Here is a 25,424-nt window from a genome sequence, read left to right as displayed (position 1 = left end):
CTAACAATGCACCTACAAAATGGAGCCATCAAAGAACATTGTGCCCGCATCCACAACCAAAAACTCGCACGTCAGGACCTAGTACAAAACACCAAAGTAAACCACCGATTTAACGACTTCACAACTCTTCAAATACAGGAAGCAATAAAAATCCTACAGCAAACTCCCATAATCAACAAACAATCAACAGGAACAGCACGCACACTGCTACTTCTTGGCGAGAAACCCCCAAACCACAATACAACACTCCACCAATTAACGCCTTCCACGAGCTAGATACCACCACCTGCTTACCCATACCTATAAATATCCACCAACAGTAATCACAATTCACACAACATTCAGCCTTGATAATGGATGCAGAACGCATTCAAAATGCGTCGGCCAACTCTACACAAGCTACAACTTTTACCCGTTGTTCTAACAACGTTAAGACGGCTTATCGACTTCTTGAGAAGAATTCTAAGAAGAAAGTAAACCTACAGACATCGGTCTTGTTTAACAAAATATATATATATATGTTAAAGATTTCTTTTCTTTTTCACCAGAGGCGTAATTGAATAGAGAATCTGCTGCAGTCCACAGCAGAAAGTACGGCCAATCAAAGAATGCATTAGGCCTCTACGTCACGGATTCTCTTTTCAATTTCACCATTGGTGAAAAAGAAACGAAACCTTTAACATCTGTATACAATCATTAAACAGTTGGTTTGCTGTATAATATCGAATAATGAATTCGACAAAATGTCATAACATTATTCACATGCCTAAATTAACTTAGGTTGCTACATGGTGAAGTAAAATAAACTCAAAACCCGGAAGATAAAATATAAGTTTAAAAAATTAGAAAAAAAAACTGTAATGTAAATTCTGTGGTTAAAGCATCAAAATTTATCTTTACTACATTATTATGTGGTGTATTCTCAGATGCATTGAATGCTGAAAGGTTGAGTAGTCCCACTAATAACTAGAATGTCAAACAGGAAATTATTTATGGAGATGAGACTGGAAATTTTATTTGACTGAGTTCAGTGAGTTGCAGAAAAAGAGACTGAACAATGTAAGAAGTAAAAACAAATCATGTTCAAAAACATTCAAGAGTATAACTCATTAGAGAGCACTTCTAGATACCTCTGGAGATATTTTGAATAATCTCTAGATATTTTGTCAAAATGCTCTTCCAGACTGAGAATATATGATGTTATATATATATATATACTGAAATACTATCTAATGTCATCCCTCTCAAAGTGCAAGTGCTACCCATGTCATTGCTTTCCCCAAGCAAAACTATGGATAGTTTGAGTCTGTAATTTCTAAAGTTAAACACCAATATTGCCCACAATAAATTTCCAAAAGTACCTAAGTGTGACACTTGCCTTTTTAGCATGCTGATGCAATGTCTTCATGGATAGCCTAATATTCATTACAGCCTGCTTTGACAATTATTTACATCAGACAAAGGATACATAGTGATTATTACACTTTATTCCAAGAAGGTATACAAAAATACAGCACATATATTAAACAAGATCCATTTTCCAGTTCAACATCTGATTCTTATATAATATATACAAAACCTTTACAACTGTAAATGTGGAAAGCACAAGTCTATTTATTGATTTGTGGCCTTAATCTATTAATTAGAAGACTCTCCTTTATGCATCTAATTTCTTATCACTATCACTTCCTTTCATAACAAGAGGGAATCCTCAATAACCACAACACTTGAAATTCTTTTAGGCAGGATTGGAGTCAATTAATCTATGAGAACTTTATTTCATTTTTATTAACTATATTTTTGTGTGCCAGCAATACCAAGCGTGGGATGCGTGTATAACCAATTTTATTTTATTACTCATCAGGATATCTACCAGCCTACCCTCAAATTGAAATTATTTTAGGCAGGATTACAGTAAATTAATCTATAAGACCTTGAGCATGGTGAGATACTTCACTCAAAAGGGTCTGACCTCCTGAGTCCAAAACTATAATTAGATCTCAAATTGGTCAAGAGCTATGAGCTAAAAGTTTGTACTTGAAAAACTTGGAGCCATTCTATGAGCCACTATGCCACAGCTAAAAATTTTAAAATGACAGTGATGCATTGCAATGTTCTATTTATTTAGCACATGATGAAGTATACTTCATTGATTATTGGTCATCAAAGTTGCTTATTCTTTTACTCATGTTTCTAACTACTTAGTAGTAGGTATTAATAACAAAGTTATTTTATTGTTAAACCTAAATATTCAATGAACTACTTTCAAAAGTTGATATATTTTTCTCTTGTATGATATACATGCTAGAATAGAGATTGCTTGGGAATGTTCCACTTTAATTGTTTAAAACTACTGACTTAGCTCAAATGATCATGTATTATGTTACCTACAATGATAATTGGAAAGTAATTTTTGTTGAAAAACATTCTAATGTTTTCAATCTTAACCAAATATATTTAAAATCTGGAATAAAAAATATGAACAGTAAATGTTTTTTTATGATACATTTCACACTCAAATTTGCCATTGTTAATGTTTTTATTGTTCAAAATGTTTATTTGATACTATTATGTTGATTATTAAGATATTTCAAAACTTATCAACATATTAGGGATCACTTAAAATGACAAAAGTATCATCATCGTAACTCCAATGTTACAAAGGCTTGAAACTTAAAGAAGTCTTACAACCATTGTTTCTCATAATAGCAAAGGACTAAGCTGGCAGATGATGGTGCTAGCCTTGAGGGTTGATACCTTTATTATTCCACTAATTTGATGTTAAAACATATAATGTTGTTTAACAAGGAATGAGATTCCTTGGTAGCTAATAGAAATAGTTTATGGAAAAACTATAACCATACTTAGGACTTAGGAAACTAAAACAAAGTTTAGATCCACTATTATCGAACAACAAGAAAACAAGTTTGACACGTTTACATTTCCTCTTCAGTCCAGCTTTTGTTTGTGAAGGAAACACACACATGCAGATTATTTTATAACACTGTTCCATAACAGTGGATCTAAACTATATTTTAGATTACCTTTCATTAGATTGTGTATTTACTGATTATACTTAGGAAATGTTGTTACATTTTTATCATTCTCATATTTAAGATCCACTGTTGTACATGCAGTATCTCCTCTAAAATCACATTAGTCTCAAGATTCCATATTAAAACTACAACAATAAATACTTTTATTAATCTTTAAATTTTAATTTTTGTCATAAAAAATAAAACTACATCAACAGGATGTTAATTATGTGCAAACTGTTCAAGAAACTTGACCGAAAACTTGACTAATTTATTACTGTAGTCATCCATGATAGACACTAGACATCCTTTAGGAAAACTGTAAAAAATATTTGGATGGCAAACCAATGGCCTAGTATTAAAAGTTTTTTGTGTTAACAAACTATTCTTTTATAAGTTTCAATAAACAATTCTATAACTCAGTTTCTCCAGAATCTATTTTCAATTTAACAAGCTTTGTTGTATCACTCAAGATACTCTACATTTCACAGTTATAATATACTTTATTAAATATAAACTTTGTTTAGTTTCATTACATTATATAATTTTTACCAACGTTTTTTAATTCTTCATTATTAAGATTTGTAGGCTTATATTCAAAGTTATGATTGTTAAACAAGGATAAGGCAATAACACTTATCTGAGTTCTAATATCATCAAATAATTCACAACTACCAAATATTTTTTTATATTTTAAAAATTGCTGTAATAATTGTAAAAAAAAGTAAAAGATAACATTATATATATTACCAAATTGATGAAGTACAAATGTGATCAAGTTAGCACCATCACAAGCCAATTTGTTCCTTTGCTATTACGAAAACACAGTAGCTGAAAGATTATCCTTTTAGTTTTTGACCTTTGTATTATTGGAGGAACAGTAGGTTGGTGGTAATTTTGTCATCTTTAATAATCCAGAACTTATTGATCAGTCATTGAAATCAAATATCTAAATACTCAACTTAATCTTTAAACCTGAAAACAGATTGTAACATTTTTTTTTTCAGGTTCAAATATAAAATATCTTAGTTAAAGATCATCTAATGTAGCAAATGAATTTAAATGTCCTATATAAAAATCTATTTGTATTGGATATATTTCTAGGTTGCAAGAAAAGTGCATAAAAGAACATGCCAATCTGGTCAGCAGTAATAAATTAGGTATACATCAATTACCACACATTCAGTAAATGTGACATACCATAGCAATACATTAAAGTTCATTTCGGATTCTTGTGAAATGAAGTGATTATTAAAGCCTACGTAGAGAGTATTCTAACAAATACATTAAGGTCGTAGCTCAAAGAAACAAGTTCTGCAGTTAATATGTTGTTGTAAACATAATGAAAAATCATCTGCATTTAGTGCATCTTGTTTAATAATTTAATGAAAATAGTTATATCAAATAAAAAATTTTGTTTTGGGTAAGAAGAGGGCAATTATGCACTTGAAGTGATACAAAGCATACCGATGGCTACATATCTTATAACTACTACAATAAGCTACAGCATTGTAGAGAATATTATACAGAAATGATTATGAATAAAACAGTAAAACATGTTCAACATCTTGTTTATGATTAACAATTAAAATATTTTAAATACACCTCAGTTGCATACAGTAGTATTTTATATGTATGGTGTTTTCCGATGTTTTTCACATTTATTTTTAGTATTTATTCAATATGATTACATTATAAAAACAATATATAAGTAAGCAGCAAAAATAATTCCCACATACCCAATCTTTGAACTCCATATGAACTTAGTTCAGCAAGGTAAGTAGCAACATCAGGATTCTCTCTAAATTCCTCTAAAAAAACATCATAATACTAAGTTCATCTTGTTAAAAAAATGTCAGAAGAAAGCTAACAATTTATTGTGTAAAGTTAAAACACATGTATGAAACTGTCACTTTTTAAATCTAATATGCCCAGTTTCCAGATTCAGTATAAAGGACAGCTACAACTCGGACCATATATTAGCTAATTAACTAAAGAATAAATACAGAAAATTCTACAAAGTAAATGTAAAAAGTATAAAAACAGGATTTAATGAAAATGATGAAATGTCACATACACACACACACACTCATATATATAGCAAATAGAAATATTATCAAATATTTTTCTAATTTTTAGAAAATTCATGTTTTCATAGAAACTTATTAATTACGGGTGTCAAATAACCTCTCTATAAAACAAGAAACTAGATTTAGAAAAAAATAATTTAGTGGAAAAACTACATTTTGCTTTTCATACAGGACTTTGTGGTTTATTTTTGTTTATATATAAGAAAAAAAGAAATCATTACAATATACTGAATCTAATATACAATAATTAACTATTCTGTTTACACTTTTCTTGAAAATAAAAATTTTGCAAACAGACCAAAAACAACTAATTAGTTTGATGAAAGCTTAGGTTGTTTTTTTTTCTTTCAATGGAGTTGTGATGTTAATATCCTCTATAGCCCTGTATCACCCTGGTCTTTTATATTCCAATGTCTCCAAAGTTAGTTTTACAGCAATTCAGAGAGAGCCCATTGTTTAATACTATTGACATGATTAGTAGTTTTTCCACTATATCAAACACAAAATACTTAATGCTCAGATGGATACATGCTACAGTATTATGGGTAATTTGCCAACGGGCTAATCATCAGGCTAATTAACCAATTAGTATCATGAGATGGTTAAACAACAATAAGAAAATTATTCTCACATGAGATGACGAATAAATAATACTGTAAAAACTGAGTTTTGACACCTGCAGTGGGCTGAATACAGATAACCCATTGTGTAGCTTTGTGCTCATCAACAGATATATTGGCAATATTTCAATTACTTGGAGAGTTAGAATAATCAGAGAGAGAGTATTAATTGGAAACTTTAATTTTATTTAGTTGATTGCTTTTGTTATTAGAGGCATTAATTGATTAAACTGAAGAAACTTGAATTAATTACAGGTAATAATGAAAAATTATAATGCCAATATTTCAATTACCAGATAGTTGAAATAATCAAAATCAGTAATAATAAAGAACAAAAGTTGATTATTCTTGTAACATTAATTAACTGTAATTTTGATTAATTAATTATTTTATATGACACTAACTGATGCTCATAAGTAATTGATTATATAGATTAATTGAGTAAATCATCTAGCTCTAAATATTATTTTACTAAATAGCAAGTAATAATTCTGAAGTTTGCTTAAACTACATATACCATTATACTGAGAAAGATAAAAACAGGAAGCTGCTGAAGGTTAAATTTCTATTTTGTATGTAAGTTTCAACTATATTAAAGGAGCAAACCACCACATGCACATTTGAGATACATTTAATTCACACTTATTAAGGACAACAACAGATCTAGAATATGATAATTAGAAACAAGACTTTTTACTACTTATTAAGGCAAGCCATATAAATACTAAAGAGACAAAATCTACATAGGAGAATTTGTGATAAGCTATGCTCTACCCCCCAAAACTGAACACATACACAATAATCACAGACGAAAACAACAACAACTTTAATTGCCCTGAGGGTTGAAATTAGTAAATATCAGGGTAAAAATGATCATTGCTCAATTAGATGTGATGTTTTACTGCATAAGATCAGGACCAATAAGATTTGGATTACAAAAGTTCAATAAATCAAATTTCAAGGGAAGCAAAAATAACTGACTATTGTGAATTGGACTTCAGAATTAAATGGAGATACTGATCAGATGTGGAAAATTAAAAAAAGAAATTCTTAATATTCAAGATAGACATGTACTTTACAGAAGAAGAAAGGGTGGCTGTAAATCAAAAATCAAGTAGGCTCACTAAGAGCAAACAGAATAAAATTAAAGTATTATATATTTAAGAAATTTGTGAGACAGCAAATTCTACTTTTATTTTGTTATGATTTACCATTCATTTATTATTCCTTCTAATGTTTATTTACACTATGAATTGTTAGTTATATTAAAGCAATAACCTATCTTCTAATTAAAGCACATTGAATTTGAGTATGTTTGTATTATAAAACTCACACAAGCTTCCCCTAGCAGTGATGTACAGATACTAAAGTTGTGGAAGATTATGTAAATTAGCTAGTCACATTAAATGTAACCTCGTGTATAACCACTAAATAAAAACCCTGCTTTGAGCTTAGATGAGTTAGTTCATGAGCTATAGTTAAAATAAATTATTGCTGATAGTTGCTCCATACTTTTGTTGTTTAATTCTGGAATATTGTGGTTTTTGTTCTTCTGGTTCTTTTTCCCGATTCCTTTATTTATTGAAATTAATAACATTGATATCTATATGGTATTATTCATTAACACTTGTATCAAATCCTTGCCAGCAAAGTATAACTGTTTCTTTTTTTGTAAGTGATAAAATTTGTATTCCAATTGACACTTTTATTTTGGATTTCTGTGGTTGTTACAGTTTAATAAATTATTCTTTTGTTCAACCCTGGTTGTAGCAGCATTTGGTTTTAGTACATTACAAATTTAATTTGAATGCTGTGGTTGTTACAGTTTAATAAATTATTCTTTTGTTCAACCCTGGTTGTAGCAGCATTTGGTTTTAGTACATTACAAATTTAATTTGAATGCTGTGGTGGGACACTTAAAGGATTATAGAAGATAGAGTTAAAGAGGGCATCAGGCAATAAAAGAAATGAAATATGAAAAAAGGTTGGCTAAAAATGTAGAAATTAACACAGTAAGGATTTCTTTAAACACATTAAGGGTAAACAAAAATGTTAGAATGGGAGTAGGGCATTTGAAATAGGGTAATGGAATGCTTATTTCTGATAGTTATGAGATAACTGGGATACTAAAATTAAATTTTTTCTTCAGTTTTTTATTGATGATAAATTAAGGGGTATTGTTAACCCTGAACATTTGCTAGAGAATTACATGACTGATAAACAAGATTATTACATTAATTCTGAGCTTGTTAAGAAAAATATTGGGAAGTTTAGAAAATAACAAGATTATTAGGGCAACTTATAGCATCAATGCATCATCTTTCATATTTAATGGTATAATTGGTAGGAAAGGTGATACAAATATAACTTATGGAAGTGGTAGCAATAGTATATGATCAATCACCCTCAGATCCACAAATAACAAGCTAACCAATAGATATGATTAATCTTAAAATGTATTTCTACCACAAGTATTCATTTGCATTTCTGAAAATCACATTGAACTCATCACATTTTTTTGTGTGATATATATACAAAGTATTTTTGGTTTGATGCAACTTTTTCACACACCCCTGAAAGTTAGCTCTGTTCTCAGTATTTCATTTCAGTAATAAATCTTTAAGACAATGGTTAAATGGCAAGTTAGTATAGTCATACGTAATTTTCTCTACAAGAATAGTGTAATCCCACATACGATAGATCAGGGGTAGCATAAATGGTTTGAACACTTAAGTGAAAATTAATACACGAAAGTCCAACAGGCTGGTAAAAATTTAGAATAAGAAAACTAAATACAAACCCTGTTTCAAATTTCTATTTTGAAATGTTAACTTGAAATATAGACAGCTTATAAAATAAAAATGGTTTGGTTTGAATTTCGCACAAAGCTAAGAGGGCTATCTGCCCCTAATTTAACAGTGAAAGTCCACTCACCACCAACTCTTGGGCTACTCTGAATAGTGGGATTGACCATCACATTATAACACCCCCACGGCTGAAAAGGCGACCATGTTTGGTGTGATGGGGATTCGAACCCACGACCCTCAGATTGCGAGTCAAGCGCCCTAACCACCTGGCCAATAAATATGGTCCAGTATAACTGGCATTACAATGGGAAAGTTTCATGTTACGAGACAGAATTACATAATGAATACTAATCAACTTGTTTCATCCTGTACAATAGGTAGTCAGACCAAAACATTCCTATCTGTGAAGTTCAGTTTTTTAAACTAAAAATGACTCAGAGAAATCTCAAAATGTTTATCTACTGTAGTGTATTGTAATGATTACCATGGTCAAAAATATACCTGTCTACAATCAGACGCATAATATCCCGAGAATAAACTGTCTTGAGATCAATGACAGAATTGGATAGTTACATTAACCTACCTAGCCCTTTGATGTTGAAATTTTTAATGAAAATAAGCCTTGTGTCTGATTAGCTTTAATTATGCTCGAAACGACGAAAGTGATCGAGATACACTGTCATGACACTGATACTGAGGGTGATACAGCAGGATGGACATTACGAAGTATTTAGTAAAAGGTGGAATAAAAATGAAGAAAATAATACAAGTAATGACCAGAAGTAACATTAACATATATTAAATAGTTAAAAACGAAATTCAGAATTCAAAATCGAGAAAGCATATATATACAAGGACTTGAAGAGTTAGAAAATTTCAGAACACATGGTTAAACTTAAGTTAAAAGTAAAAATTAAATGAGTTCGCATGGATAAAATACAAAGATATGAAATTTTGGGCTTCATGGAAATCTTTGTAAAGTAATATTAACTATAAATTAATGAACAAATTTTAGATAGCCGTACCTTGATTTGAGTTCGGAAAAATGGCCCTTAGGAAATCCTCATCAGCATATCCATTATCACCTTGTTTAAACTCCTCTATTCCTGAATTTGCGGTTTCGATAGCCGCCATAATGTTTACTGAAACGACGTCATCATTACTGACAGTTTCAGTTGGCCACAGTAGAAATGGTTCTACTCATATATGTTACATTGTATATATTTATCGTTATAAACTCTAGATTTCCTTTCCCTTCAACCCATAAAATTATGAGACCTTATTTTATTTTATTTTTTTTCAAAAAGGAAATGAATTCATTAAGTATTGCATTGCACTAACTATATTTCTGAATTTTATATTCAGTATCAAAATATTACTATTGGACCTATTGTATTGGTATAGCGTGCTTTCGAACACAAGTAAAAGGATCTTAACTTCATTTGAGATGAATTAATGTTTTAAAAGTGCCTGAAGAATGCGAGCAGTGTCTTCAAGACTGAATACTACTTAGATCAACAATGTAGAATTCACACTAGCATAAACCCACATTTACAGGACTATACACGCGTTGTGATAGCTTTGTACATTTGATTTACACAGAAAACCTGATTGAAATATTAGTTAATCGTGCTCATAAACCAGTGTGTAATAATGACCTGTTTCATTATGAGTTGAATAATGTTAAAGAATGCCTTTGTAAAAATATTTTATTTTTAACTTTGCTTGAAAAGGTTATTAACAACGGCGTGAAACTAATGAATGTCCGCCATACTGCGATTTCTGCTGTGCCCAAGAAGAAAGTGGCACAGAGTATGAGTAAACAGTGTATAACACAAAAAAGAAATTCTAAGAAACGACTTCATAGAAAGTATCATCGGTAAAACTTAACTGTATCTTCAAGTACAACATAGACTAAAAACTATGTTTTCTCTTAAGGACAAAAATTGACTTTAAGCAAATGTCTTCTGTAGTATATCTTTATATATATACTGTTGCGTCAGCGAGGTCACGTGACTAGTGTCACGCCACGTTTCTAGAACTATCCCGTTCCTTTGTGAATGCCCTAGCATTTACTAGATATAGGGTAGTCTGGTATATATATAAGAGGGGACAACAATGTGTGTGTAGGTAGTGAATAATTGAACTGCATTCAGGAAGTTAACGTTCGTTGTTAAAACGTTTGTAAAAGAGCGACTGTTGAAAATAAGTGTATCGGTAAAGTCATATTCAGAAAGAATAAACCTGTTTTATTAAGTAAGGACTTGTGTCGCTAAAGTTTCGTCGGAACGAAGTTACGGAAAATTAATTAACAAACGGAGACGTAACAATACCCAAAAGACAATCTTGGGTATATTGGGTCTACCGACAGAGTCTTCAGTGGAGATAGAAAGAACATCGGGGTTAAAAATTCTGTATCCTACTAGCATAAGAAAACAACAACAAAAACGTGCAGGTATAGTCACTCATTTAAACAACAGTTCAAACTTATTTTACAAACCAGCAATGAAAGTAACCTACACATATTGAAAAAATAGCACAATTTGATTTAGAGAACCAGCAGTATACACAACAGAAAACAGGCTCTACCTTTGAAACTTAAATGTAGCTCCTAGAGACTTCAATATATGACCTGACTAAACAGAACTAAATTTAACGAATATTTACTCAATATTTCTATAGATACAACCTAAAATCATATTTGCCCTGCCACAAGCAACGACACATTGCTTAGATGGTTGAAGAAACCAGAACATCAAGCTTTTTTTCTTCCATAACACTCTTAAGGTTCTTCCGATAATATTTCAAAATGATGGCGCTTCTTTAAATTTTCGTTACAAATACATATAGACTTAACTAATAATTTGAATTACTTTTTGTTTTTCTGAGAGAGGAAGAATATACTTATTTGGGAGAGGATCTGTCATGACTTTCTTTTTTTATATTTCAGTAATTTATTGATGTCTTATGTGTTTATTGAATCTCTCATGTTTTGCATCTTTTTTACAATTCATCTTTATATAACATTTATGAAACTGTGAAATTTCCCTTTTTTATTTTTATTAGTAGTATTTCGCGCATTGCTACACGAGGACTATCTATACCAGTCGCTCCTAATTTTGAAGTGATGGACTAGAGGGTAGACAGCTAGTCAAAATCACCCACCACTTATTCTTGGGCTACTTTTGCCAAACCGAATAGTGGGGTTTGATCGTTAGTCATATAACGCATCAATGGATCTAAAATGTTGCACGCGAATGTTTTTTTTTTTAATATTATTTAGCGTTATAAGCTCTGAACTATTTGGGGGGGGGGGTCTTTGAACATACATTTTCATTTTCTCTGAGAATAAACTTGTACCATATCTAAGCTTACTAGTTTTCTCCAGAATGTTTCCAGGTTTATTGCATTGATGTAAGTCCCCAATAATTTCCATTGTTTATATCTATTATTTGTTTCTCTATTAGGCCTAAATGTCTTGTATAAATCTTAATTTTGTGATATATTTGCCTCCTGATATCACATTAGTCCTCAATCATGTCTCCCGGTGGGACAGCGGTAAGTCTTCGGATTTACAACGCTAGAATCAGGGGTTCGATTCCTCTCGGTGGACACAGCAGATAGCCCAATGTGGATTTGCTATAAGAAAACACACACCTTCTTAATCATTTTGCGTAATTTACTACCTTTATTAATTTCTGAGGCTCCACCACGTCTTGAGTCTGAAGCATGTCATTAATCTGTGCGGGATAATGTCAGGCTAACGTATCCTATTTCTAAGTTATAAACCTAACCTTATTATTATATTATACATATATATATATATAAATAAATATAATATATTCACTAGTTATTAATAAGAACTTCTGAATTAAAGTAGAGTGTATAGTAATATGTCAGCTACTACCTGTACTATATCCAGCGACGACGAGGCCTTTCGACAATACCAGAACTCTTAAAGATCGACTGGGATACAACAAACATTATTGGTTGAGACGCTATTTATATTACCAAATTTACTGCTAAAAAATTGTTAAGACGTGAACTGAATTAGGTTGGTGAAGTTTAATTTTTCATTCATTATATTTATGTCACAACACATCAGAATTAGGGTAAGGATCATTTAACACTATTAATTAGTTATCTTAATACCATATATTATTGTTATTATTTTCTTGAATTGACTTGCTCATTGTTGAGACCAACTGACGAACTAGCAAGCTAGTCTTCTTGATTACGTCATATACATTAATATAATCTAATTTACACATTGGCTTATCTGTAGCACTATACTCTTATTATTAAATGTTTTTAAATATTATACATCGAATTTTATTCGTTAAAAACTCCAACTTAATTCAGTAATTTATGCAACTTACAGGATAGCAAGCTCCCATCTCCGACTTATTTCAGTAAATTCGAAATTAATTTCTTCTTAGTTTGTCATCAATAGCTTTTGATCAAAGTAAGCTACCTACATTTAATATAGCTAACAATTTTCTAAAATAATGAAACTAATTTAACATACCAGACCAACAAAGAACGTGTAGTGTCATAAAACAGAAATTTATAACGATTATAATGCAATGATTGGTTAGTTGGATACCGTCGCTGTTAACGTTATTGTGCATGCAGCTTTTCTATCGAATAAAAACCAACTCAAAAAATAATCGAGTCTTTGTTGATCAAGTATCTCAATAAATTTGGTCTGTCAGCTGTACGTAGTTTTAAATAAAATTATTATTATATAGTTGGTTTCTGTAATTGTCATTAACCGACAGGCTTGTTTCTGTATTGAAAAAGTCCGTTTGCTCGAAACGTTGCCAAGTAAATAAATTACTATCATAGTTTTTGAAGGTGATTTTTACTCTAAAAGTCTAATTTCTTTTTTATCACATTCGAATTTTTCTACTTATATATAAATATATATATATATATACTCTTTATGACCTTCATTTTTGTTCATGAAAATCTTATCAGTAAATCTCTTCATGAGAGCCAGTTTTTCCAGTTCTTGCTGCCAAGGGTATTTTTGAACAAGAACAAACATCTATAGCTTTAATTTCTTTTTAAACTAACAGATTTTTTGAACATGAAAAAACAAAACGTAGATTTGTTTTATAATGAATTCGTTATGTGAAATGTGATGATGATTTAAAAGATCTAAAACTGTTCTGATATTTATCAAAGTAGTTGAAATATAGTTAAGAATTTATGACTAGTTCCTGATATTTATCAAAGTAGTTGAAATATATTTAAGAATTTATGACTAGTTCCCGATATTTATCAAAGTAGTTGAAATATATTTAAGAATTTATGACTAGTTCCTGATATTTATCAAAGTAGTTGAAACATAGTTAAGAATTTATGACTAGTTCCTGATATTTATCAAAGTAGTTGAAATATAGAGAATAATTTATGACTAGTTCCTGATATTTATCAAAGTAGTTGAAATATAGTTAAGAATTTATGACTAGTTCCTGATATTTATCAAAGTAGTTGAAATATAGTTAAGATTTTATGACTAGTTTTCGATACCTAAAATCTCGGTTTTATTCACCATAAATATACATATGCATTTTTCTATGGATACGATAAAGATATATTTTTTCTAAAATTTCAGTTACATCATATATGGTATTAAACAGGAGCCTGGAATGTATAATAATAGAGAGAGAGAAAAAAAAACCTGCTGTGAGGGAGGGAGGAGACTCAGACATCACGCGAACAAGGCCTGTGGCTCTTGGGTGTGTGTTGCAGTTGTTCCTGAGTGGGCTCATTACTAGCTGTACAGTTCCCACACTCAAGTGGATACAGTAGGAAGCAATATGAATATCTGGCTGAACAACAACTGCATCTCCAGGTATTCATTTGAAGCGAACCTGTAGCATTCACTACCAAGAAGCTGTAAAGACAAAAGTGTGCATCTGTGTAATAGTACTAACCACTGGTTGCTTTATACCAACACTGGCGCAAGTGTGACCATATTTTTATCAAGTAACGGACTGGCTAGAACGAAAGAAAGTTTACACAAAGAACGACCGCTACAACATTCTGAGCGAGACAGAAAAGCCGTCGGCGTAACAGACCAGTGTCCGGGAGTGACTCTCGCAAATAAAACACATGGTTAGTCATAGAATAATACAAGATAGCTGATCATTATTATTAATACTTAGTGAGTAACGAACCGTTAGTATGGGATGTAACGTTAGTAAAGATGTACAAGTAGAGGAACAGCAGAAGGCCCAGGACGGTCAAGTTCAAGAAGAAAAGAAGCAAGGTATGTTAATGTCGAATGATCTTATTTTCGACTTACCTAATAATTTTAAGCCTAAAATTAACTTTCATTTCCTCAAAAAACGTGCTCATCTGCCACGTCAACATAATCAGAAATAGACCTTAATGTATATCATTTCGTTACAGCTGAAGATAATGAAGAGTTTCATCCTTGTTAGTGGAAAACAGAGCCAGCACGTTTTTTCCCCTGAAACTTTCTCATTAATTTTTCCTTCTTTATTGTGTGTACTTAGATATTTATAATGCAGCCTTTTCTTATAACTAGTGTGTGTTAGGTTTATCTTTTTCAGTCGTTCAGAAGGAGATTTCTTTTATTGAGTATAAACTAGATACTCTTCATTTTGCTTATAAAGTAAAAGATCATGAACCCCTGCCTCTACATACACAAACATATAAACACTATGTACATGTTAAACATATATTAACTGTTATTTTCTTGTCGATAAGAGAGAAATTACTTTCACAGGTATATGTGTGCATGATATACAGGTATCATCTGTTAACAGTTCCGTCTGCCAAGGAAAACCCACTTTACGTATCTAAATAGACATGATGACTGGTATTATCTGTTCCGGTTGTTAACAGAGTTGCTTTTACATGTGTTATCCTTCTTGGTTTTCTAAGGGGGTGTAATCCTTCTTGATTTTATAAGGGGATGTTGTCCTTCTTGGTTTTCTAAGGGGGGGAAATCTCTTTTACAGACATACACACACAAATATATATAATTTTTGTGTTTGATAGACTATCATTATTTGTTTCGATTGTTAAAACAGAATGTTTTACTTAATCAACTCACAATAAATCTACATGCCATGTATAGCGAAGAATCGAAGTGCTGCATCACTTTGCTGATATACTAAAAATAGTCATTAGCCATATTGAATAAATAATGGCTCAAACGAGTTTGGCTTTACGTTAAATAAACACTATTTGTTGTTATTCTTTCAAGAAAATTAAATTTCTAGTTTACCAAAATTCAGAGCAAGCGTGGTGCAAGCATAATTAGTCTTCGAAAATCGATGGGTTATCTTTGCATGTGCATTTGTTTTTATGTTATTTACAATTTCTCTATGAAAACTATGTTGTAGTACAAAATATAAGTATGATTTATTTGTAACAACACGTAAAAAAACTCGATTTAACCTGTTTTCTTTTATAGTCAGAAGTTAAAAATACGTGAAATTATTATAGCTATTTTACACGAGTCATAATATCCAAATATCTCCGTTTTGCATTTTCCAACAATAAATTCCTGTTTATTTTAGAATATGGCCATATTCCAGTGGCTAGATCCAAGGAATGGTTATGTAAAACCCCAATAAGATATGAATGATTCTACATGTCTTAAAAATGAAATTATCAAAATATAAGTCTTAAAAAAACTGGTTGATAATACAAAGTGAATTTTTTGTTTAAAAATATCTAAGGTAAATTATGCTCTCTGTGATGGAAAAGTTGGTCATTATAACCTCCATATCATCTTATGTGGTTTTGTGTACAATATGGAATATTGGTAAATAATGGAAGTATAATTCAGTTCTTGCTGCAAATCATAGTTTCTCTCTCTCAAGATCTATAAATTATCTATCATATTTAGTTTAAATTGTTAGATAGCCCCTTTTTTTCAGTACTTTGATACGTCTAACACAAAGATAACTAAGGAGATCAATAGATAGCCATTTTCTCTACAGTCGTAATACAACGACATTTTCTATGTATTTGCAACGCAGGCGGTAAACTTTAGAGCAAAAAATGTAATTACTCTTAGACCTTAGACAACTTATAAAGAAGTTAAAAGGTTCTCTCTCTCTGTCTTGTTCAGATATGGATTATATATTTGCAAATTCATGTTAGGCTGTAATCACTAATCATTTTAAACGCTTATAAATCAAACGTAGGTGGATTTTTACCGTATTTTGTGATAATAATGAAATTCATTTAAACCTATTTAGTATATGTTGCCTAAATCATTTATACGTATTATAAGTGTTAGTTATATTTTGCATTAAATCAAAAAAAAAATAAAAAAAGAAAGGAAGGAAAACACAATTTGATAAGAGGAAATACAATTATGCGATTTAGAGAATCAGAAAATTTTAGGTTTATCATAATTTAGCATGTTCATCTATTTTTATAAAAATAGTTAAATGAAGAGTTTTAAAGCGCTGTGCCATAAGACCGTAAAAATGTGTAACTATACTATACATATTGATGTTTCATAGCATCGATTCGCAGGTGAATAACATCATATTAGAATCCCAAACTACTAGTAATCATTCACTTTTCAACCGCCTTATGTTTCTGTATGTAAATTAGATTAATTAAACAAGGAGACAGCAAACACCATATGTTAATTTATATAAAGAGAGCTAGTAATAAAAAATACAGAAGCTGAGTACGTTATATTAAAACGATTTTGGACCTTCACCACGTCGTTACAGTTCATGTCGCCACGTCGGGTTGTGCTCTAACTGACGGTCGTGCATTTTGACAATAGCCTTACAGTTATTGCAATAGGCTCCGTCATAAGGCTGTCATGTCATAAGCGCAACAATTACTCACTGCATGCTTTCCATAATACATGTAATGTAACGAGGACGAAGGTTTCCCAACTCCGTTTTACATGTTCGTACTTGTAAATGGGATTTTAGACACTATACGTTTTAGTCTATATAGTTTATTGCGTCTTTTTTATTTTAGAGCTTAATAGTTGAATTAAAACGTGCACGACGTCATTTACAAAAAATGCTATATAAAATACATTTAATCTCTATCAGTGTGATTTAATCATAGCTCTGTTAAACACGCTTCATATATATAAACATATGCTGAAATAACAAGATATTTAGATTCTGGTAGAAACAGATTGCTACTATAAATACAATAATTTATGGGAATGTGGGATCATGCATTAATTCAACAATTTTTGAGGTAATGCAGGATCATTTAGTAAGCTATGGATCTCAGACATATGAAATTATAATATTTTTAGTAGAATATGTTAAAACAAACAAAAATAAACATATTTGCTTATGGAACTATTATTAGAAACCCACGAGCAATTTAGATTGACAAAAAATAAATAGAACATTTTTGGTTTTGTTATTTTCCGAATTTTTTTCGCAAAATTTCACAAGGGGCTATTTGCACATAACCATCCTATATTTTGAAGTGATAGACTAGAATGAAGATAGCTAGTCAAAAGCCAACTCTTGGGTTGCTAATGTTAAGGAAAGAGTGCGACAAGAGAAGAAGAAGAAGAAAAAATAAATAAATAAAACTGGCTGTCACATGCAAACTGGGGGTTATTAACATCATATCGTAACATAGGTGAATCTTTACGTGTTAGACCTTGTTAAATTCAGATCCCCAAAATACTTAATCAATCATATAACGGTTTTTGTAAAATACAAGAAGTATAAATATTCAAGCTATTTACCAAACAGAGTCGGTTTGTTGAGATCTCACTCACATTAACAACAATGTAACTCAGAAAGCGCAAGCCGTCATTTTATGCGCTATGCACTGAAATTTCACGACCTAGGACAAAGGTAATGTATACAATTTGTTGTTTTCATTGTCAGATGACATTAAATATAGGCATATTTTAGTGAAAAGAAGTCGCTAGGAAGAATCCAATGTATTTTAATATATATAGCCCGGCATGGCCAGGTGGTTATGGTGCTCGACTCGTAATCTGAGGGTCGCGGGTTCGAATCCCCGTCATGCCAACCTCCGCCTTTGCCTGGTCCCAAGTCCAGGATGAGAAACGGGGAGGGTTGGACGAGGGGCTAGCAACTCCACTCCGTAAAAACCAACCTGCTACAAGTAACTGCAACAACACCTTCCGTTGGCGAAGGGGTTGTTGCGGCCTTATGCTCCACTGGGAGTTTACAGGAATAAATAAAAATATATATATATACAAATGAAATACGTTATATTGAAACTAAAATTGAAAATCAATTTCCATTACCAATTCTCTGTGTCATCATTAAGTCATAACGGATGTCTGGCCATAGCATCCAAACACGTCGTGGATATTCCATCTATCAGACAGGATCCAGAATCAGTTAAGGGTTGGGAGTTAAGTGCTTGAACTCACAACGTCTCAACTCTCTACTGCCTTTCTCTATCTGCAGCCAATTGTGGGCAAGCAGTTACCCTTAATATTTAGATATAACTTTAAGGTAGAAATAAACCACCCTAAACTTGTACCAGATAAAACTCCCCACCTTCACTCTTTTATTCAATAATTACAAAATGATGTTATACAGAACCAAAAACCCTTACCTTAATAGTTCTTAAGCCCCCCCCCCATTTTCCTCCCTTTGTTTTAAAAATGTGTTCAAGTATAAACCGGGTGAGCTGAGAGAAGCCCAACTACCTTAAGTTAGTATACTGAACAAATATTTAAGTATTTTAAAGTTAGTTACTTATATACAAAGGATAGCTCTGAGTAACTAACGACCCCTGAGTTTTCCACAAGGCAGTTTCGGTAATCGAGAGTTTACTTTTTAATTAATACAGTTTCATAATTATTATAAACAAGTATACGATTTTTTTTTACGTGTCAGTCCTTATAACCATTATTTTTCAATTTGTTTATGAATGATTGAACCTTATCTATAAAAAATTACTATTGTTACAAATTCTTAAGAATATTCTTAATTGAGAGATAATAATTCCTTTTAGCAGTATAGATGGAACAACACTATTGAGGATGGGTAGACCAAGGATGGGAAAATCAAATTCCCTTCTTTTGTCAAAAACAGTCAACTGTACGCTGCCTTCTACAGACTTAATGACTAAGTCTAATTAATGTTTATGGCCATGTTCTAAGAGAAATTAGCACACATTGGAATACTCAATGCTTGCTTATATACTTGTTCTTTAAAAGTAATATAAACATAAGTAAAGACCAACTTAAGGTAGCTGGGCTTGTTTCAGCTCATCCGCTTTATACTTGAACAAATTTTTAAAACAAAGGGAGGAGAATGGGGCTTAAGAACTATTAAGGTAAGGGTTTTGGGTTCTGTTTAACATCATTTTGTAATTATTAAATAAAAGGGTGGAGGTGGGGACTTTTACCTTGTAGAAATTTAGAGTGTTCTATTTCTACCTTAAGGTTATATCTAAATACAACTGGCTGTAGACAGCGAAAGGCAGTAGGAGTTGTGGGTTCAAGCACTCAACTCCTAACCCTTAGCTGATTCTCCATAGTTGCTGACTAGTTTGACTGGATCCTGTCTGATAGATAGAATATCCACAACGTGTTTGGGTGCTATGGCCACAGACATTATCCGTTATGACCTAATGGTGACAATGAGGACTGGTCATGGAAATTCATTTTGATTTATATTAAGTTCATTATTGTTTCATAATCCTGATATAATCACCTGTTGAAAATTAATGTCTCTACTGGCATTAGATCCATAAACGATACGAGATATTTTTTGGTATTAATGATGTTAATATAAAATAATCAAAACATTAATTAAATTACATCCATGTATAATCACAAAAGCTCTCACACTATGTTGAAATAATATTAAATGATACTTTAGAATGGAAAAGTCATTCAAATAAATTCATTTTTGTGATGAAAGAAAAAGAGACACAAGTCACAAGGATGTACAGTGTCACTTATGGAAGTATGCAGGCTAATGCCTGTTAAATAATGTAACGTTATATAACACTAGAATACAACATTCTTCATATTGTGTTACTAACAATAAAGAGAGCCTGTTGAAACTAGACTTAGCATGTACTTGCTCTGGGTATATCGATCCAGTTTGCTTTTTTTTTTTTTACAATCTCACTGGCCAATTGTCATGGCAACAGCACTTAGACTAAAGTAGGCAACAACGGCGATCTCTCTTCTGCAGACATACTAATCAATAAATGTACTGTACGAGTATATTAAATAAGTTGAATTATGAGGCGTTGTCCAAAAACCAAATGTCGTCATTTCAACTTGTACCTAAATGTTATATATATATATATATTTATATACATACACCATCAGAAAATTTGTATAAGTGTTATACGGAACTTGAGAGTTAAAATTTACAGTATAACACGCAAATATATAGGAACACAAATGCTCTTGTATTCTATAAACTAAATGAAAATTTTAAACCATCGGATAATAGCAATCGACTTTTAATAGTACAGTTTCATTGTTGAGTAAGTTATAAGCAGTTAACTCGAAGATATCGTGGCAATTTGTAAAATAGATCATGATGATCACGTGACGTAAAATAATATAAAATTGTTTGAGCACGTTCGCATCAGACTGGTTTGTTTGTTTGTTTTTGAATTTCGCGCAAAGCTACTCGAGGGCTATATGCGGTAGCCGTCCCTAATTTAGCAGTGTAAGACTAGAGGGAAGACAGCTAATCATCACCACCCACCGCCAACTCTTGGGCTACTCTTTTACCAACGAATAGTGGGATTGACCGTCACATTATAACGCCCACACGGCTGGAAGGGCGAGCATGTTTGATGTGACGGGGATTCGAACCTGCGACCCTCAGATTGCGAGTCGAGCGCCCTAATCACCTGGTCATGCCGGGCCTTGCATCAGACTAGTTATACCACTAGAGATCACAAAATGATCCAATTGTGATGTTAACTTTCAGTAACCTTAACACATGTATGATAGTATGTTAATTACAATTGATATGAAACTATATTTAACTTAACTTGGAGTACATTTTTTCTAGATTATATTTAAGTTGATTTAACTCTTTATATCATTGATATTCTTTACAATGAAAAAATATATAAGTGATGACAATTTGTCGAAGAAATTTTAGTTAACTTTTTTTTTTAGACAATGACACGTTTTGCGCTATTGTGACATGATTGTCTTTCACGTTGCAAACATCCTTTAAACATGACGTTTTAAAACTGTAATAAGTTAAATCTCAATCCCAAATAGTTTGGGGTTTCGGCATTCATTGTACGCCAAGAATCCTTACATCTTCGTGACCAGCCCAGTCAGCTACCATATATGACGAGAATGTTCGTCAACGGGGATTCTAACTCGCGACCCTTAGATTGTGAGTCGACCGCCCTAACCACCAGGCCCAATAAGTTTGATTAACTTTGGCATTATAATTGTATTTATAAATATCGCATGCACAGATATTTGGTTTAGAGATATACGACTCCCTTATGGTTGACTTTGAGATAACATATATTGATATATTTTTTCAATCGGCTTATTCATCCTTTAATCAATGGTTTATGGCTAAATCTAATCAAAAACGCCTTTGGTGTGAAAAAAAGGTGTGGTTAAAAAAGATTGAACTTGTGACTTGAAGGAATGAAATCAATATTGGCGGCCAAACTGGTAGCTACACTTATAACATTGATAATAACTTTACAGCAAATATTCATTTATTAGTTAGCTAGGCTGCGATTTTTGTTCAACTTGGGACATGATGGTGGGTAAAACAAAATAACAGCTTCCTTTATAGTAACGCCATGGAAACTAGATTAACAGTGTCTAGTCATCACCCGCATGCATTCGGTACAGCCATATCAAGCATCATCATTATTTACGCTAATTGCTTAAGCTAATATTATGTGTCGCTAAAAGCTCTTTCATTAGAATAATTTCTTAAAATTTAGCAAATTTAAAAATTGGCAATGAATAATGAATAATAACCGTTCACCGTATGATTCTTTTGAAAGCTTGAGCCAGAAACTGCTAATCTAATTTGCTTGGCGTAGCCAATACTTGTGTATTTGCACGTGCTTTTATCCTGTAGTTTTGCTGCTGTAAATCAGCCGTCTTTAATCCGAATGACAAAAAACTAAAAATGGTCAACTTTTACTCTTAGGTGAAGCTGTAATAAAAAATTTAGACCGATAGCTCACGTAACTATTTGCGTAGGCGTGCGTAAAATTTTTGGTCAAAATTGAACGATTTTTGTTCAATAACTTTGCACGTGTGGTTAATATCTAGACCAGAGTAAGTACCTAATTGTTGTTTGTAAAGATCTATCAGTATACCAAATTTCAAAAAATCTCCATGTCTATCAAATAAAGTTTCCGTACTTTCGGTGCGAAGAAAAAAAAAGAAACTCAATCAAAATTGGAGATGTTATGTCTCGGGTATTTCTTAATGGATTGCCTTGAAAGTTAATATGTGAAGTAACGGTCCAGTAGCGCACATCCACTTAAAATAAGTCCGAGCTACAGAAAGTGTAAAATCGATTAACTATCACTCCTGTTAATAACACAAAGTGTGTCCTGTAGGTTGTTTTGGCCGCACGACACACTACCGCGTTTCTTTATAAAGAAAAGCCTGTACGCGTTTAACCGTGTAAGGTGGGATTAGTTCCAAATAGTGGCGGTACGACTTTTCGGCTAAAAAAAAATACAGGTACGCCGTGCCCATGCGCTCCCACTCCACTACACCTCTGTCTATAATAATGTAGGATAACTAAAATGTAAATAATGACTTTTAATTGATTTGAAGTTGAACAAGTTTGACATTGTAAAGGTTATAGACTGCTCAGATTATTTCCGTTAAAATAGCACTAAACGTTCGAATGTAGTTTTAAGTGCCTCTGTGTAATTAAGATTGTTTATATATTTTTTGTTCAATGTCTGTTGCTAGTTTTATAGTTTAGTGTTACCGAGTTCCATTTGTATAGTTGTATGCATTACACACGCTAGATACCTGCTTGCCCCTCAGTGGCACAGTGGGAAGTCTGAAGGCTCGTAACGCTAAAGACTGGGTTTCGATACTAGTGGTAGGCACAGCACAGATATACCACTGTGTAGCTTTACGCTTAACCAGAAACAAACACACCCCTACTTTTGCATGTTTCTTTTGTGTAGGCATGTTTGTAAGCAGACAGAAAATAAAAATTTCTAGGTGTTTCCCACAATGAAGATTATATTGGTCGTTACGAATTTTTGTTGTCGTTATTTATTCTACAGGCTCTGTTTAAGATTCTTTGGTTGAAAAGCTTGTCACATTTTTTGTTCTCTTTCGGCTATTTAAACCTTTTTGAGTTTTTCAAACGTTGTTACAGTGTAACAGTTATTTTAATGCTACGTCACCGTTCTTTCTAATATTGGCTTATTTCTTGACCATGATGATTGAAGTGACCAACTCCCTGTCTGTTGGCCCATGCTATGAATCTGAGGGTTTACGGTTCGCGTCCCGTTTCCACAAAAACGAGCTTCGTACTTTGGGGTCGTGCGTGCGTTATAATAGTAACGGTTAAATTTTACTATTCGACTAGCCTAAAATTAGCGGTGGTTGCTATTGGCTAGCTGCCTTTTATCTGGTCTGTCACTAAAAAACAAGGGACGGTTATGTGCAGCTTGTCTTTTGTGTAGCTTTGTGCAACAAATTTGAAACAATAATATATTCTACTCATTCCTGTTTATTAAAATTGATTCAGAAACAGAAATTGAGAAAACATGTAACCTGATAGTGCTGGTTAAACTTCGATAAAACGTTGTTCACCCCCCCCCCCCAATAAAACAACAACAAAACAAACAACAACAATCACATTTGTGATTTATTATATATTTATTGAAGTAATTTTATCTATATCTAAGAATATCTTTAACATAATTTACGTTTAATGTCTATGAGGTGTTCAGTATGAGGACAATTTTTATTTTTGCAGTGATAAATAAGCACAAAAAATTTCAAATGTCATAAAAATGTCACACGGCTGTTCTTCATAACATAATTAAGTGAAAAAGAAGCTTTAAAAGTATAAAGATAATTTAATTGGGCAAAACTTTGAATTGCACAAACGTTGTATTTAATCCCTCCTATGATGTTTAATGTATTATCTGCCATTAACAATTTGTGTGAAAATACAAAATTATTTTCTTTTCGTTTAGAGTCCCTGAGTTTTTAATATCACGAGATGGCCAAGATAGTTTTAAAATATCATATTAAGTAATTCTAAATACCTTATATTTTAATCAAGGCTTTTCTATTAAAATGCAGCCTTTTTGTGTATACTGACTTGAGATGGTTGTTTATGTTTATTTATTTTATCGAACAAAATCTGTGAATAAAAACTTTTTGTTCAATTTCTTAATACGAATGAAGTTATAATATATAATTAACAATTTATATTAAACCAAGTTACAGAATGATACATCTGACGCCGTAAAACTGAATCAACCAATGGTAAATTACATTTCTTTACGGAAAAATGAACTCACAGACTAACGGTCAGACAGCTAGCCAATAGTAGCAACCGCCAACACATGGGTTATTCTTGTAACGTATCCACAACCCCAAATTGCGAAGGGGTTGTGGTGGTAACGGGATACGAATGATGGACACGCAGATCCATTGTTCGGCACGTTAATTACAAGGCCACTTTTACCCTATTTACATATAATGATAGTCTATGAACTAGATTGAGTGCCACACTGTTATCAGTCAAATTATGTGACACAACTAAGCTTGTAGATAGATACACAGCGTGGTCACAAGTAAATAGACACCACCTTTTCAAAAAAAATGAAAATTTTCAGTCATATTCACATGAATTGATATATTTATAATTTAATTAATATCTA

The 25,424-nt window shown here is 32.0% G+C and overlaps 2 protein-coding genes across 3 annotated transcripts in view; one reads left to right on the top strand and one right to left on the bottom strand.

Moving 5' to 3' along the window:
* Positions 1 to 9,694, bottom strand: part of LOC106456913 (conserved oligomeric Golgi complex subunit 8-like) — a 34,419-nt gene extending 24,725 nt beyond the window's left edge. The window contains exons 1-2 of the mRNA XM_013916292.2: positions 9,578 to 9,694; positions 4,775 to 4,846 (exon numbers count right to left, since the gene is read on the bottom strand). Coding sequence (XP_013771746.1) covers positions 4,775 to 4,846; positions 9,578 to 9,686 — 181 coding nt within the window. The 5' untranslated portion in view covers positions 9,687 to 9,694. The remainder of the gene's footprint in view (positions 1 to 4,774; positions 4,847 to 9,577) is intronic.
* A 4,591-nt stretch (positions 9,695 to 14,285) lies between these two features.
* LOC111085199 (sperm surface protein Sp17-like) overlaps positions 14,286 to 25,424 on the top strand; it is a 26,341-nt gene continuing 15,202 nt past the window's right edge. The window contains exon 1 of one of the 2 annotated variants that reach the window (XM_022382693.1): positions 14,286 to 14,832. In XM_022382693.1, coding sequence (XP_022238401.1) covers positions 14,748 to 14,832 — 85 coding nt within the window. In that variant the 5' untranslated portion in view covers positions 14,286 to 14,747. The remainder of the gene's footprint in view (positions 14,833 to 25,424) is intronic. The other variant, XM_022382694.1, reaches the window with a different exon arrangement.

Source organism: Limulus polyphemus, unplaced genomic scaffold (genome assembly GCF_000517525.1).
Source record: "Limulus polyphemus unplaced genomic scaffold, Limulus_polyphemus-2.1.2 Scaffold271, whole genome shotgun sequence".
Lineage (NCBI taxonomy): Eukaryota > Metazoa > Arthropoda > Merostomata > Xiphosura > Limulidae > Limulus > Limulus polyphemus.
This window is presented reverse-complemented; position numbering and strand designations above follow the sequence as displayed.